This window comes from Amphiura filiformis, unplaced genomic scaffold (assembly GCF_039555335.1).
Source record: "Amphiura filiformis unplaced genomic scaffold, Afil_fr2py scaffold_29, whole genome shotgun sequence".
Lineage (NCBI taxonomy): Eukaryota > Metazoa > Echinodermata > Ophiuroidea > Amphilepidida > Amphiuridae > Amphiura > Amphiura filiformis.
The window spans coordinates 320,756-336,669 of NW_027305493.1; the positions used below are offsets into that span (position 1 = coordinate 320,756).

Below are 15,914 nucleotides of genomic sequence, written 5' to 3' on the forward strand. Positions count from 1 at the left end.
CACAACCCGGGGTCATACCTTTTGGCATTTCAAGATTTAGGTATTAAAGGGGGGAGGGTAACCCTATTGGTTTTGGATATGGATTGTCTTTAAAACTACATAATAATATCAAATATCGTCCCCTTAATGCTGCTTTGTGAAAAAACGAGAGCATTTTCAGCGTAAATGTGAATAAATAGCAAAATTTGCAATCCAATACTTTGGTATGCGTGAATTGCATTCTGGGCAGGCAAGCAACAACAGCATGTACCGTAATTCCCGTTCGTCATGTGCCGTGCGTGCGTGGTTGCACTGATCAACAATCAAGCTGCACTAGTACACGTTCCGATACTAAGTTGTGACACTAGTTTTAATAATTATAATAGGCCTACCACTCACCACAACCAGTTTCATCTTTATATCGTTCATGATAGATTTTTGTGTATAAATTATTGCAATAGCCATTATCGACGAAAGCAAAACAGACCTGACGCCAACGCTGCAAATGCACGTATTGAACGGATTTTTTTTGTTTTTAACTCTTTTTCGTACCGTTTCAGAAAAAAGGAAACAAAATATATTTCCTCTTGCAAAGCTTTGCAATATGTACATTTAAAATGAATGTAAAAAACTTTGGGTTAAAAATGGAGAGGAAAAGAAAACTACTACCGGGTATTGAACCGGGTACCTCTCGGGTAAAAACATAACGCGCTAACCAATTGTGCCATACAGCCCGCTTCCTCCATGATGGAATTTTTAAAGCTATATAGGCCTACTATGGCCGTAAAGCTGGAGTCTCCTCAGCAGTTAGTGTGGTTCGCTCTTTTCACAGAATGTGAATGAAGCGAAACCAAATGAGCTGTTGAGGAGACTGATGATTCATTCATAATTCCCTGCCCAGAAATCCGAAGTACTATTTTAGTATTTAGAAATTGGTAGCCTCTAAAGGCCGCTGAACAACATTTTGCATGATTTCTCCGGAAATACATCGACTTAGGGCGTCAAATTTCAGGATAGTAATGAGAAAAATAGTATCTAGGCCTATTATGTGATCATGATGCAGTCATGTCTACAGTAGAATTCACCACGACCTTTACAGGACTTAAACCCCATTAAAAGCTATTAAACCAAGATAACACTCATTGAAAACAGCTCAACTATGTTACATCAGATCTTCTCTGGTTAAATCCACACACACATGTGTCTGTTTTGAGCAATGAGCTGGTATTATAGTTTCAGTTGGGTGAACGATTATAAAGCAAACGCAAGGTAACAATTACTGTGTAGCTTTTGTTCACGAAATGAGACAATACTGTGCATATTATGAATGTGGGCCGTAACACGGTTTGGAAATATTTTTTTTTTTTTTTTTTTTTGGTGTTATCTGTCGTTTACATATCCTTCCTAAAACACCAAAGTGCGAATATTTCCAAACACCTAAATTAGCTAAAAATTTAGGACATGTTACAAAACTATATTTTCTAGAATTTCAGAAGAGTACTTTTAATATTGGCCGGTTATTTTTCACACAGCGACGTTAACTAGGCAATGCACTATTACCTATAACATACACTAAAACACCAAAGTGCGAATATTTCCAAACATCTAAATTAGCTAAAAATTTAGGACATGTTACAAAACTATATTTTCTAGAATTTTAGAAGAGTACTTTTAATATTGGCCGCTTATTTTTCACACAGCGACGTTAACTAGGCAATTACCCATACTTCTAACATACGCTATTTGTAGAGGTTACGCGTCAATGGTAAGAGCACTGTGTATTGTGTATAGGAAAACGGACAGTAACTGCAGTATGTACCAAAACCTCATCAACAATGAAAAATATCGGGGGGATGATGCTGTCGACCGGGTTACGGACCGTTAAACATATAAATGTTATCTTAATGCTCCTAAACACTAAAGGATAAACACAATACGCATCCAAGTATTTGGGTATTAAAAACACAATACCGTAAAACCTCGTCTACAAGCATAGTATTTTGATGAAAGCTAAATTAATACGATACATGCGTAAATATGCCAATACAATAGATTGGTCTTACAATAATACTTGTTTGTATATTCTTGGATCTGTAATTTATTTGCTCAAACTCCATAATGGTGCCTGGATTAATTTAGCTTTCGTCAGAAGCACTCTATATGCCTGTAGATGACTTTTTACGGTATATAAAGACAGCAAAAAGAAAAGATGGGCAGGTACAAAATATTAAACATGTGTTTGCTTTCAAGATTAAACATACTATTCATGAACTAACTGTCTATAGTAGGCCTAATTTTAAACAATAGGTGTTTATAGTTCTTAAAAATCAACATGTTTAATCCCTAAATACATTGATGTTTATCATTTAGTGTCTTATGGTGTTAAACCTCCTCAGTATACATTAACTGTGTAAAAAGTGTAGCACGTAAACATATTGAAGTGTTTAGATATGTGTTTAGAACTAAACGTTTCGATTTAAGCTATTGTAGGTCCATAATTATGTTTTGTAATATAAATACGGGTATTTGCAGTATCCTTTACCATGTTTACACCCAAAAACTACCCAAATAATATAATAATGTGGTTCGGCTAGGGGAGAGCGGGGAGTGTTCGCCCTAGGGGCAGGTTCGCCCACCCCTTGTTTCTCAGCACTACGGCTATCGGGGGATTTGGTGATAGCAAAATTAGGTGACATAGGTCATTATAAACTTCTCATATTAGCTACGCGACATATAGGGACGTGTTCATCGAACTGCAGCCAAAACAAAAAAATTACACTAAAACGTAATTTTTTCTTGCATTAATAATGTTGTATTATCATTGATACATAAATACAGATGGTTTTAATGGAAATCTGTATTTGGAACATATGGGATTTGTTAAAGATTTAATGCAGTTACAAACTCCTTATTCGATTTGTATTTTGCATACCCTGAAGAAAAAATTAAAATGTGCACAAGGGGCACGTTCGCCCTTTTGAGGATGGGGCATGTTCGCCCTCTATCTTCCCCGGGCGGACTTACCCCAAACTGCAGGGCGGACCTGCCCCATCAGCGTATTATGCAAAATATTGATAATTATACCATTATACGAGGTAAAACTACTGAAAATCATGTTTTTTAAAGTTATGTGGTATCAGTATTACTCATAACACCGTTTATGTCCTAATCCATAATCCCCCTGAAGTTGTAAACATGATACGTTTAAGTTCACTTTGGACCCCTACATTTTACCCTGACCCGACCCCTGCAACAAATTTAGTGATTCCCCAGAAGAGAATGAATGCCCTGTATACTCTTGCTAAATGTTTGCATTGAGTATGTTATTGTTACGCAATGTTTACACCTTTTTTTGTGATTAGGGTGAACTTACCCCACCCTATGGGCGAACCTGCCCCAATATGGGGCAAGTTCGCCACTTTGCAAAACTTTTTTGTGTGCTCTATCCTGTTGCTATTGTAAGGCCTATAGTTCTGGGATTGTGGTCGTATATAGCTAAGACATAGGGCTTTCACATGGGCTAATCCGGTCATCCCTAACCTTAAAATTGACATCGCTAGGCTGGTCAGAAAAAAATAGGGCGAACACTCCCCGCTCTCCCCTACGCCTCATCCATTATTTACGTTTTTATTTTACTGCCTGAACATAATTAATAATTATTATTCGCATGTAAAAGATACAGCATTGTAAAATGTCCCCTTTATATATTAAATATGATTATAATAATATCTATCACTGTGCTCTATAGGCTATAAATTATCGAGATATTTATCGTTAAGGGATGGGGTATGAACGTTTGGACAGTATTTATTGTGGGACATTAGAGCTAGCACATCAAACATATCGAATTGCATTCTGAATACGAAGAATGTCCTTCTGATACCAAATAATTTTGATTTTTTGAAATTTGCAATGTAATACACATTTTATGGCAAATGATTAAAAATTGATATTTTTGGTATTTAACAGTACTCGAAGTAAACTTTATAAAGCTGATGATTTATACTTAAAGTGTATGTAGGTGGGATGAAAAGCCGACAATCAATTGAAAATGTTGACCTTTCGTATTGAAGATATGGATTTTTTTTCCCAAAACACCAAAAACAATTAGGTCTTTTTGGGAAAAAAATCCATATCTTCAATATAAAAGGTCAAAATTTTCAATTGATCGTCGGCTTTTCCTCCCAGCTACATACTCTTTAAGAATATATTATTAGATTTATAAAATTTACTTCGAGGACTGTTATATAGGCCTATAAAAAATGTGAAAAATATCAAATTTTCATAATTTGTCATAAAATTTGTATTATATCTTGAATTTCAAAAAATTAAAATTATTTGATATCAGAGAGACATTCTTCGTATTCAGAATGTAATTCGATATGTCTGATATGCTCTCATGTCCCACAAAAAAATACTGTCGAAACGCTCATTCCATATCCCTTAATATCTCGGCAACGTACGTGTGCGCATGATTACAAACCAGGTGACGCATAACGGGAAATCCCCTGAATTTCGCAATGCGAAGTGTGACCTTTGATCACGAAAGAACGTGTTTACGATCTATCGCCGCACTGTTCATGTTTAAGACACAAAGTGGCGTTTTAACCTTTGAAATTGCATAGACAATATAAAAATAGCATATTTATATTTGCATATTTTCGAAATAGTAAACAAGTATAAATCAGCTATATCAAATGGAGGAAAAGAAACAATTACTCGAGAATGAATGGACTCCAAGCACCATGTTGGTCGAAATATTAACATGCAAAGAAGGGAATTCATCATCGCGGAGATATTCTGTTTTCAGTCTTGGATTGACATTTTTTCTGTTGCTTTTTGCTGAAACATTGATACTGGCTCTTCTCGCGTGGATCATATCATTACAACTGGGCGTAGATATTAAGAATATATCAGATTCGTACAAGGGCAAATTTTCAGTGGATCCAACAGAAATTAGGAACCCTGGATACAGCGGTGGTTTGTCGAGGGATGATTCAAATGTGAATTGTTGTACGCCTACCGCTATCGATATTAACCAGGTTTTAAAAAAGGTAAGAAATGCAATGTGCAGCCTAGTCTCGTATGTTTTATTTGTAAAAATAGGTAGACCTAACATATTAAATGAAGTGGTGAAGTGGGGGAACTAAACAAAGCGGTATATGAACCCGAGATTTAAACCAGCGACTCCTGGATTGAGAGTCCAATGCTCTAACTGGTTCTACTGTTATTGTCAATGTAATCATCAATTCTCGGAATAGGGTACGAATCCGTCTTTGAATGCAAATTTGCAGATCTCATATCTGCCACGAGCCTGTATGAACTTCCTGGCTTAGGGACAAGAAAACATGGTGAACTCCATTCGCTGTCACTTGGTTCAATGATCTCATTGTCTAACATTATATTGAATCTTTTAATAGAGATATTAGAAATACATGAAATAAGCTTCTCAACTTCATGTTATCTTTTGACATGATATTAATTGTAGTTTAAAATCTTTTAAATTGGACACCATTTTGCTTTCTATAATTAATTAATGTTGCAGCATGTCGAAGAAACAGTGGAAGATCATCTTAGAACAACTTCAAACATACAAGGAGGTACGCAAATTATATTAATGTGCTGATTCTGCTGCTGCGCGCTCGTTCGCAGTTGTTGCTATTGCAAGATGCTGAAGATGATGATGATGATGATGATGATTATGATGACGATGAAGATGATGATGATGATGATGATGATGATGATTATATTAAAATGATGATGATGATGATGATGATAATGATGATGATAATTATATTAAAATGATGATGGTGATGATGATGATGATGATGATGATGATGATGACAGACTGTGTTTGAGATTTTAAACAATAGGTGTAGGACCTATAATAGTCCCGCCTACTTTACAGGCGACACGTTAACACGGATTTTCAACATCATTTTGTTTGGATCAGAAACTCTGGAGAAGAGATCAACATCGTCCGATGACCTAGACAGAAATGGATCCATTCAAAATGTACGACCTCCTCGTAACCCTGTGACACCAAAAGCCCACCTGCATCCTAAATTTCAAGCAGAGTTATTACCAGGTAAGGCTGATGGACTGATGCTTATCAAACATTCGGCTATTCCAGAAAATAAATGCACACCCCCTATAGAGGAGTAACTTTTTTTTAATCAAAATTAGGATTTCTGACTTTGGACTATTTTTCTGTTGAATGTTTTCGCCTTGGACACTTTAAATGTATGGATTTCCAAGTCACGACTGAACAAAAAGTCTGGAAATCCGAACTCCTCTATTTTCTGGAATAGCACAGGCGTACAGATCCCGGGGGGGGGGCAGGGATTGGGATAAATCCCCCTGGTATTTAATGTTAAGGAGGGAGAACATGCGATCACACAACCCCACCCCAATGTTACGCAAATGCGTGTGTTTTTGAACCAGTTAACCTCTCATATATTTGACCATTTTAGCTTCCAATTGGCAAACCGTTTTTATGGGAGTGAAAGAGTCTTCCTTTTCACTCTGTGCACTGATTATTTCGAAACGTGTTCTTTCTTTTTCCGAAGGCGAATCCTTCAAAAACATGTCACACAGTGTCGACACCTGTATTATAAATATTTTCCCTGCAACTTAATACTCCGTTGGTGAGCGACGGGCGATTGGTATTTCACCGAACACAAGAAAAGGAGTCCTATCTGGTTGGCTAGGAATCGATCGCTAGATCGCTCAGTGCTGAAGTCCAAACTCAAAATGTAAAGATGTATTCAAATCGATAAATCGCCATGCGTAGCTCTTGAAAAACGAGAGGATTCGCCGTACTATCACGGCAATTTTTGACACGAATATATAGGGATGATGACGCTGTGTGTCAGTTACGCTTTGTACTTTGAACATTATTGTCTTGTTAATGTTACACTGTTAGAACAAAACTAAACAAGTTGTTGAAAATTTTAAACAACCTTTGTTTACCGGGTGCATCGCTTAACCATGTTAAAAATTCAACAACTTGTTTACCAATTAAACACGTTCAACAACTTGTTTAAAAGTTCAAGTAACATTTGTTTCAATTTTTAAACAAGTTGTTTAATTTTAATTTTAAACAAGGTTGAGCTATGTACCCGGTAAACAGCGGTTGTTTAAAATCTTGCAACATTGTTTAAAACTTATACAACCTTGTTTAAGACAACATGTTATAACAAAAAACCGAATAATGTTATTTAAAACTTTAACGTCTTTTTAAACAGCAAAATTATAAACAATGTTTTAACAGTGTATGTTCGAGAGCAATTGTGCTGTTCACACTCATTTCAAAACAATGGTAATTGTGATCATATCAGCACCTACGATTACTTGGAAAGTTATTTTTAAAAATAATGTGCTATTTTTGTCATATGTTTTGGCACTCAATGAATAATGCAAACCATTGACCCTGGAGTTTTGTACAAATAAAATGTGGAATGCTTATCGTTATCATCATCATCATCATCATCATCATCAGTCGGCTGCGGAGCAGGCGACTACAAGCTTTCTCCAATTATTGCGATCTTGGGCAAGCGAAACAATTTTTTTGGCTGCAGCATCCCGTTAGTATCGTTAGTTACAAACCATGCGTGAATAAGTTACTAAATTATGACGTATGGCGCAATCGATACCATTGATAGCTAACTTATACAGTGATTGATTTGGTTAAATGCTACCTGGCCAGTGACCTGACGGTGTTTTTAAAATTTAAGATATTTTCCCTAATAGTCAAACTAATATAATGAATGCAGCAATTAATATTGCCTATTGTTTTAATACACTCAAAGTATATGCCGCATAATGTACTCGTGCAAATGCATTCGTCAAGATAATCGCACTTGCCATGGAGTTATTGTATTTAGCTCTCGAGCCTATCGGCTCCCGAGCTAAAATGCAATAACTCCACGGCGCGTGCGATTATCTTGACCAATGCATTATACTCAGTTCAATATCCTTATCATAATAGTTCATTTTTTTAGACGGCAAAGGTTTGATAAAAATGAAGCTGAGAATTCAACATGCTGATGCCCAACACACACTTATGTTTTTCAGAATGTTATTTTAGAAGAACTTAGTGCCGTACCTTGTAAAATTTCCAAGGGAGCATAATAATTTTAAAATGGTCCGTTCTCCTCTCTTTTCCAAATGCATATTTGGAACAAATATCATGCAGCTTGTGAACTTTTAAAATTGATTAATTTGGCCATAAATCAAGATGACATTGCAACTTTTGTTTCTTTATTGATTGACTTTCATAGCCTTTCATATCATACAGGTTACCAGACACCCAAAATCTTAACCGACTGGACAACAAGAACACAGTCTTCATTTCTAGACCGAATGAGTTACAGTGACGATGGTTATGTTACCGTGTCTGTGTCAGGGTTCTACTATATTTATTGTCAAGTAAGATTTATGAACTCATTGGACAAAAAATAAAAAACATTGATTGAGTACGTGAGTGAGTTAATAAGTGCAATGATATTGATTGGTTGATTGATTGATTGGTTGATTGTGTGATTCGTTGTAATGATTGATTACTTGATTGATGGATTGAGTATTCAAGTACGTGAGCGAGTGAGAGTGATTTATTGATTGAGATGTGAGTGATTGATTGATTGATTGAGTGAGTGAGTAATTAAGTGACTGTGGGTGAGTGTGTGGATGGGTGTTTGGTCGGCCATGAGTGAGTGAGGGTGTGAGTGACTGAGTGAGTGAGTGAGGGAGTAGCAGCCTCCGGTGGTTCTCCCTATTTGATGGTAAGGCCGCAGTTGGGGATGCATTTCGAGGGATGTTGGTAGAACTCCCCGCACAAAAGTGTTTGAAGACACCCTCTATAGCTCCTGCACATGTTTGGAAGGCTCGATTTTCCTGGAAATCTTATCAATATCAAGTTAAAGAGGGACTCCAGCAATCATAACATTATGCCTTATATGTTAGAAAATAATTATCAAGCACGAATCACATTGTTTTATTTAAAACAAACTCATATTGACCATAAAAACGAATAAAAATAGTCGGCTCTCAACACGCGATATTCAAAATTCCCGCGCCGAAATTGTCTAAGTGTAATGACGTAATGGTTATTTGTGTTCAATTGTCGTCAGCCTTCATTGCATTGACGTTATTGCACTCGGCGCCCGGGAATTTTGAATATCGCGTGTTGAGAAACGGATGTTTTCGTTTTTATGGTCACGATGAATTTGTTTTAAATTACTCCTCTTTTCGCCAAACGGCAAGAGTTTCTAGCATGCTGCTAAAATAAGAAAACTTTTAATGCTAATTTATTGCACATTCTAGGGAAGCGTGGTTACCTTTTTTAAATAGCCGAGTGAGAGGGTTTTAAATGAAATATTTTTTGTGTCAAAATTGAAGCATCCTATGTATAAAAGAATATATGAATATTTACTGCACATCATATACAACGATTCGTGATACCCAACTGTGGCACATTTGATGTCGTTTAAGAGGCAGAGAATTTTATTTCACTTTTATATAGGCCAGATTATTTTTATAATTAAGCAAGAATAAGGATAGAAAAAACGTTGAAAATTCTATGTAAAAATTACATTAGACCCCACCAAAGATTACTGTTTCCTTTTTATGGTAATCTAATCTTTTATTTCCTGAAAAAAAAAAAATAGGAGTCTAATGTGGTTTTTTTAAATAAATGATAAAAACATCGTGTAGGGGAGAGCGTGGAGTGTTCACCCTAGCTAGGGGTAGGTTCGCCCACCCCTTGTTTCTCAGCAAAATTAGGTGACATAGGTCATTATAAACTTCTCATATTAGCTACGCGACATATAGGGACGTGTTCATCGAACTGCAGCCAAAACAAAAAAAATTACACCAAAACGTTAATTTTTCCTTGCATTAATAATGTTGTATTATCATTGATACATAAATACACATGGTTTTAATGGAAATCTGTATTGGGAACATATGGGATTTGTCAAAGATTTAATGCAGTTATAAACTCCTTATTTGATTTGTATTTTGCATACCCTGAAGAAAATACAAAAATGTGCACAAGAGGTATGTTCGCCCTTTTGAAGATGGGGCATGTTCGCCCTATATCTTCCCCGGGCGGACTTACCCCAAACTGGAGGGCGGACCTGCCCCATCAGCGTATTATGCAAAATATTTATAATTATACCATTAAACAAGGTAAAACTACTGAAAAGCATAATCTCCCCGAAGTTGTAAACATGATACGTTTAAGCTCACTTTGGACCCCTACATTTTACCCTGACCCGACCCCTGCAACAAATTTAGTGACTCCCCAGAAGAGAATGAATACTCTGTATACTCTTGCTAAATGTTTGCATTTAATATGTTATTGTTATGCAATGTTTAAACCTTTTTTTTTTTTTTTTTTTTTTTTGAACTTACCCCACCATATGGGCGAACTTGTCCCAATATGGGACAAGTTCGCCACTTTGCAAAACTTTTTTGTTTGCTCTATCCTGTAGCTATTGTAAGGCCTATAGTTCTGGGATTGTGGCCGTATATAGCTAAGACCCCGGGCTAAGACATAGGGCTTTCACATGGGCTAATCAGGTCGTCCCTAACCTTAAAATTGACATCGCTAGGCTGGTATGAAAAATATAGGGCGAGCACTCCCCGCTCTCCCCTATACAAGAAAAATAGCTAAAAATGGTAGGCTGACTGGGCTCCATTAGCGATAAATTATGTTTGAATTTTCACGATGACACCAATAAGTCCTCGTGGCCGAGCGGTCTAAGGCGCTGGTGATATGATATGTCGAATGTCGACGGTACATGATAGCGGCGCAGTGCAGCGTGGGTTCGAGCCCCGCCTCTGCCGAACTTAATTTCCTTTTCTTTTTTTTTTTAATTTCATATTATGTTAGGGAAATGGCGAAGAGTGGTGTGGTTGGAAATAAAACCATGTGATTCGTGCTTGATAATTATTTTTCTTACATATAAGGAATAATGTTGTGATTGCCGGAGACTTCCTTTAATAAGTAACCCATTTGAGCTGTTTAGTGACTCCGCCCCTTCGTATAAGATATATATTTCATAATTTGATATGTTGTCAACAAAAGATAAGTTCCAGGAATTATTATCAAAAATAAACTAATAAGTTACCCATTTTCAATTGAATTGAATTTATTTTTAAATAGGCCTACTATACCGGTTGATGTTTCATGATATCGGTATCGATATAATAAGATATTAAAAGAGTTAATATATAATAATAATGCAAATAATACCCCAGGCTATACGAGTTAATGAGTTACTAAAATTATAGGTATAATTAACTTGAGCGCAATTTTTCAATTAGCGTGCAGTGATATCAGTAAACATGTATGAATACAGAGTTCAATTATTGTAAATATTATAATTCGACTTCGCACTTTTGATAAATCCGCTATTTGGAAACTTGTTAAACTTATTATAATTATATAAAGGACTAGTTTATTTTTATAACGAAAATGAAACACGAAAGAAGTTTTTGTTTTTATAACGTAGCCTACGTACCTTAAAATAGTCTCTTGATCATGTTCATCCCTGAACATGCAAGGACATAGGCTACAATAAGTTCATAAACAGGCCTATTGTGCGATATCATCTTCTCTGGATTATCCAAGCATTTCTGAATTTAATTTTTGGAATTTTGTAAAAAGGGTGCCTATTTATTTCGATGGAATATTGCGCTTTAAAAAAATATATCTATCTATGTTGATTTTTGTGTGATGGGAAATTGCATGGTATAGCGAAGGGTCCACTTTTTCGATCATTCTGGGAGGCAACTACCTAGTACCCAAACCAAACTTATGCCTCCCTGCCCCCACACCCTGACCCCCGCCATATACCGGGGGACAGCTTGACCTACACTGTAAAAAACAACTGATAACACTCAATAAACACTAAAACACGTTTATTTTTATATTTTACACGTATAAAAGTATAGGAGGCGTTGCATGCGATTAACACCATAACACGTTTATATAGAGGAATTTGCGATAAAAATATAAACACTCCAACACGTTATATCACCGATATAAACATGTAAAAGTGTTACTAATCCATCAATAAATCCTTCTATAAACATGATAAGGAACGCCTCCTACACTTTTACGTGTAGAATATAAATATAAACGCGTTTTAGTGTTTATTAAGTGTTATTATCCGTTGTTTTTTACAGTGTATAGCTATGTCAATGCTGGCCGGTGGTTCTTGCTCTTCAGTCTTCGCCTTCTGCATGATTACGCAACTGAATTATTAGGCATATTGTAAATTGTTCTTGGTTTTGGGTTTTATTTACAGATTTCCTATCGTCAAATTGGTTCTCATCAGTCATCAAGCTCAAGTGTATCTGTAGACAATCGAATATCATCCAATATTGTACACGACATCATGCTAAGTAAGACAAACTTTGAATATTTTGTTTGTGTATCTTTGATAGTGGTTTCATTGCTTTTATTTAAAAAATAAATTGTTACCCGTACCCACAAACCTGTAACATGTCACAATTTAACTTTTTATAGGCCTAAGATTTTGGTATACGCCTAGATGTAGGCCTATATTTTAAACGACGAAATGTAAACGTTTATGCATATAACATTCCTATTATCTTTTGATACTAATGGTGTTAATACATTTCAAAGAAATAGACCAAAACACAGCACTAAATGTATGTGTTTAAAAAGTAACAAGAAATTCGTATCGAATATTACTTTATACTTTCATAACATATATAGGTCGCATTCAAATCCAAAAGCACTAAGCATGCTAAGGGACGCACCATTCGGCGGGGGGGGCTAGGGAGTTTTTGAAAAAAGAAAGGAAAATTTGCCTCACTGATGAGTGACTATTTGCCCCCAAAAAAAAAAAAAAAAAAACATTCCGCCACCTTCGACGGCAAAAGAAAATCTGCCTCACCCTAACTCCCTACCCCCCCCCGATAATATCTGATGGTGCGTCCCTAAAGACATAGGGCTTATCAAACAATGTGTAGGTGGCTGTACGTCTATTCCTGATTCTTTGGGAACGGACACGATATAATAGGCCTACTGCATGGCGATAGGTTAAACTTTGATTTTTTTTACAATAAATAAAATAAGATCAAACAAAAGAATTTTCATGCATCCTAAACAATTCCATTATTTTATGCATCTGAGCAGATAAGACATTTGAAAGATAGGCTATAAAAACATATTTTTTTATGAATATTTAGGCATAGGCCTATGCTACAGTTGAATTTAATTATACTAATATACCGTATTTCAAAACTGAGGGTTGCATGCGATTTTCAGTAAGCAGAATATCCCAGTTATTAAAATTACAACAGATTAATTTTATATCTATATAGATTTCTCAATATTTACACCGGGAGGTGCGAGATTTAAGGGGGAATTTGAATTTTTGGCGGTCTTGAGGCCCGGTCTTGAGGGGGAATCTGATTTTTTTTACTTGAATCATGAAAAGGAAATTAATGTTAAGTTTTAAATGGATTAAAAGGGGAAACAAGAGGGAAATCCGAAACTTTTGAGCGGACGCGAGGGGAGAACACGAAATTTTTTGTCGATTTTTTTGTCAAAACTCCCACCCGCGTAAATATTGACTGATTGAACGGTCCATAATCACAATGATTTAAGAATTTATTTTAATTACGATGAAATAAGAGTGTACCGTATATCTCAGTCGGTTAGTAGAACACAGGTGTCGAGACCCGGAGGTCCAGGTTCGATTCTTGCGATACCAGTTATTATAGGCCTATTCACAGGCTGTTATATCGTTTACACGTATAGGCTTACTTTTCTAGAGAGTAAATGCGTTTAATTTTCATTTTCGTATAATACTATTTCCATTTTCTTTTCGTCTATAGGAACTACCGCCTCTTCATCTTCTAGGCCAACGCGGAAACTCATGTCGAACACCGAAACTCCAAAGTCAAACATTGTATCGAATGAAACTTACGAATACAGTTCATTCATGTCGTGTGTGCTGAACTTAACAGTTGGAGATGAGTTATATCTAAGAGCTCAGGTCCCGAGTTCGAACTTCGTTATTATATCGCAATATGACACTACTTATTTTGGATTGATGCTGCTAAATGAGAGATGAATATGATTATGATAATATTATACAGCTTAATAAATCATGCAGAATTTTTGAGAGTATGAAACATGATGCAGTCATGTCTACAGTAGAATTCATCTCGACCTTTGCAGGACTTAAACCCCATTAAAAGCTATTAAACCAAGATAACACTCATTGAAACAGCTCAACTGATTAAATCGGATCTTCTCTGGTTGTGCACATGTGTCTGTTTTACATGTGCGATATCGCAATAAAGCTGGTATTATAGCTTCAGTTGGGTAACCGATTATAAAGGAAACGAAAGGAAACAATGGTATGTGGACCTTTGTTCACGAAATTAGACAATGGCCTGCTTTTTGTTAACCAGCATTCTTGAAAATGAGCAACATAATGATTGTTGACTTAACACGGTTTGGAAATAATTTCTTCATATTTTTGGTGTTATCTGTCGTTTACATATCCTTCCTAAAACACAAAAGTGCGACCCTCTCCAAACACCTAAATTAGCTAAAAATTTAGGACATGTTACAAAACTATATTTTCTAGAATTTCATAGAATAGTTTAAATGTAGCTTGTACCGTTTTTTGTGGCATCCTTCAGAACGGAGCGGTCCGTTACCAATATAGCTCAATATTTTCGGTCAAATCGCCATTCAATTAACACGGGGAGTTGGCTAGCTATGAGCTAGCTATGCTTTGCCCTCACTCATATTCTACGAAAAGTGCGACCCCTTCTGAACATCTAACCTAGCTGTAATTTTAGGTCATGTTAGAGAAATATATTTGCTAGAAGTTTGGAGAATAGTTTAAATATTATAGTGATGTTAACTAGGCAAATGCAATATACTTCTAACATAGACTATTTGTAAAGGTCGCGCGTCAATGGTGAGAGCACTGTGTATTGTGTATATAGGAAAACGGACAGTAACTGCAGTATGATACAGGTTCTAAAAAGGTTCTAAAGTTGTCATCTCAGGAGAACCCTTAGAGGTTCTCTAAAGAATCAAAAATGGTTCCAAAACCATCGAAAATGATCCCAAACATGTGATACAGAACCGTGTTTGGGTCTTTAGAGAACCTTTATTTCTTAGATAGGCCTATAATTATCTTATTTGCTCTATAGGCTATGTACAATTATCTCCAGTATACCAAGCCAATCAATAGAAAAGAAAAAAAGATGATAAAAATGAAAGCATGATGTTCACCCGAAAGCATGTGCTATCAAAAAGAGCGATGTACTGTTTGCGTGCTCGTACCGACAAAAAGATAGATGGAAGACTACCCATAAGACACTCGAAAGGTATAACTTCTACAGTTGAAGTATATACACTCGTATATTTCAAGGGATTTATCCAAATATTAAATTAAATCATAAACGGCTGTTTTTCCAATGAGCAAGCAATCCCATTTATTCAAATTACATATCAATTGTCTATAGATTGTCTAAGGAACCGTTGGGAGTTTTAAGCATGGAATTCGAATTATTTGAGGGTCTTAAGGGTTTTGTTGTTGTTGTTGTTGTTTTACTTGAACCATGGGAACCATTAAGGTAGAGGAATCAGATAAAGTGAGAACGCGAAATTGTTTGTCAATATTTTTCTCAAAACTCCCACCCCTGGCGTAAATATTGAACGGTCCCTAATTACAATACTTTAAAATCCAGCGAAATAAGACTGTAGTACGGTCAGTTTGTAGAGCTAAAGTGTCGAGACCCAGAGAATCAATAGAAAAAAATATGACAAAAAAGAAAGCATGTGTTCTTGAAAGCATAATCATTGATAATGTAAAGCATGTTAATATATTTCCTTCTTAAAGTTCTTTTTTTAAAGAAAATTACCTTGC

The 15,914-nt window shown here is 35.9% G+C and overlaps 1 protein-coding gene across 1 annotated transcript; it reads left to right on the plus strand.

The window, feature by feature from the left end:
* The first annotated feature begins 4,549 nt into the window (after positions 1-4,549).
* On the plus strand, positions 4,550-14,418 carry LOC140143831 (uncharacterized). Its single transcript, XM_072165641.1, has 6 exons — positions 4,550-5,033; positions 5,525-5,579; positions 5,933-6,067; positions 8,279-8,409; positions 12,297-12,393; positions 13,858-14,418. Exons 1-6 carry the CDS (start codon positions 4,677-4,679, stop codon positions 14,094-14,096), a joined length of 1,014 nt encoding a protein of 337 aa, XP_072021742.1. The 5' UTR covers positions 4,550-4,676; the 3' UTR covers positions 14,097-14,418.
* The last annotated feature ends 1,496 nt before the right edge of the window (positions 14,419-15,914 follow it).

Coding starts and splice junctions, on each gene's coding strand:
- LOC140143831 (XM_072165641.1), top strand. CDS start 4,677: ATGGAGGAAAAGAAACAATTACTCGAGAATGAATGGACTCCAAGCACC. Junction 8,410..12,296: donor TCTACTATATTTATTGTCAA/GTAAGATTTATG, acceptor TTTTATTTACAG/ATTTCCTATCGTCAAATTGG. Junction 12,394..13,857: donor TGTACACGACATCATGCTAA/GTAAGACAAACT, acceptor TTTCGTCTATAG/GAACTACCGCCTCTTCATCT.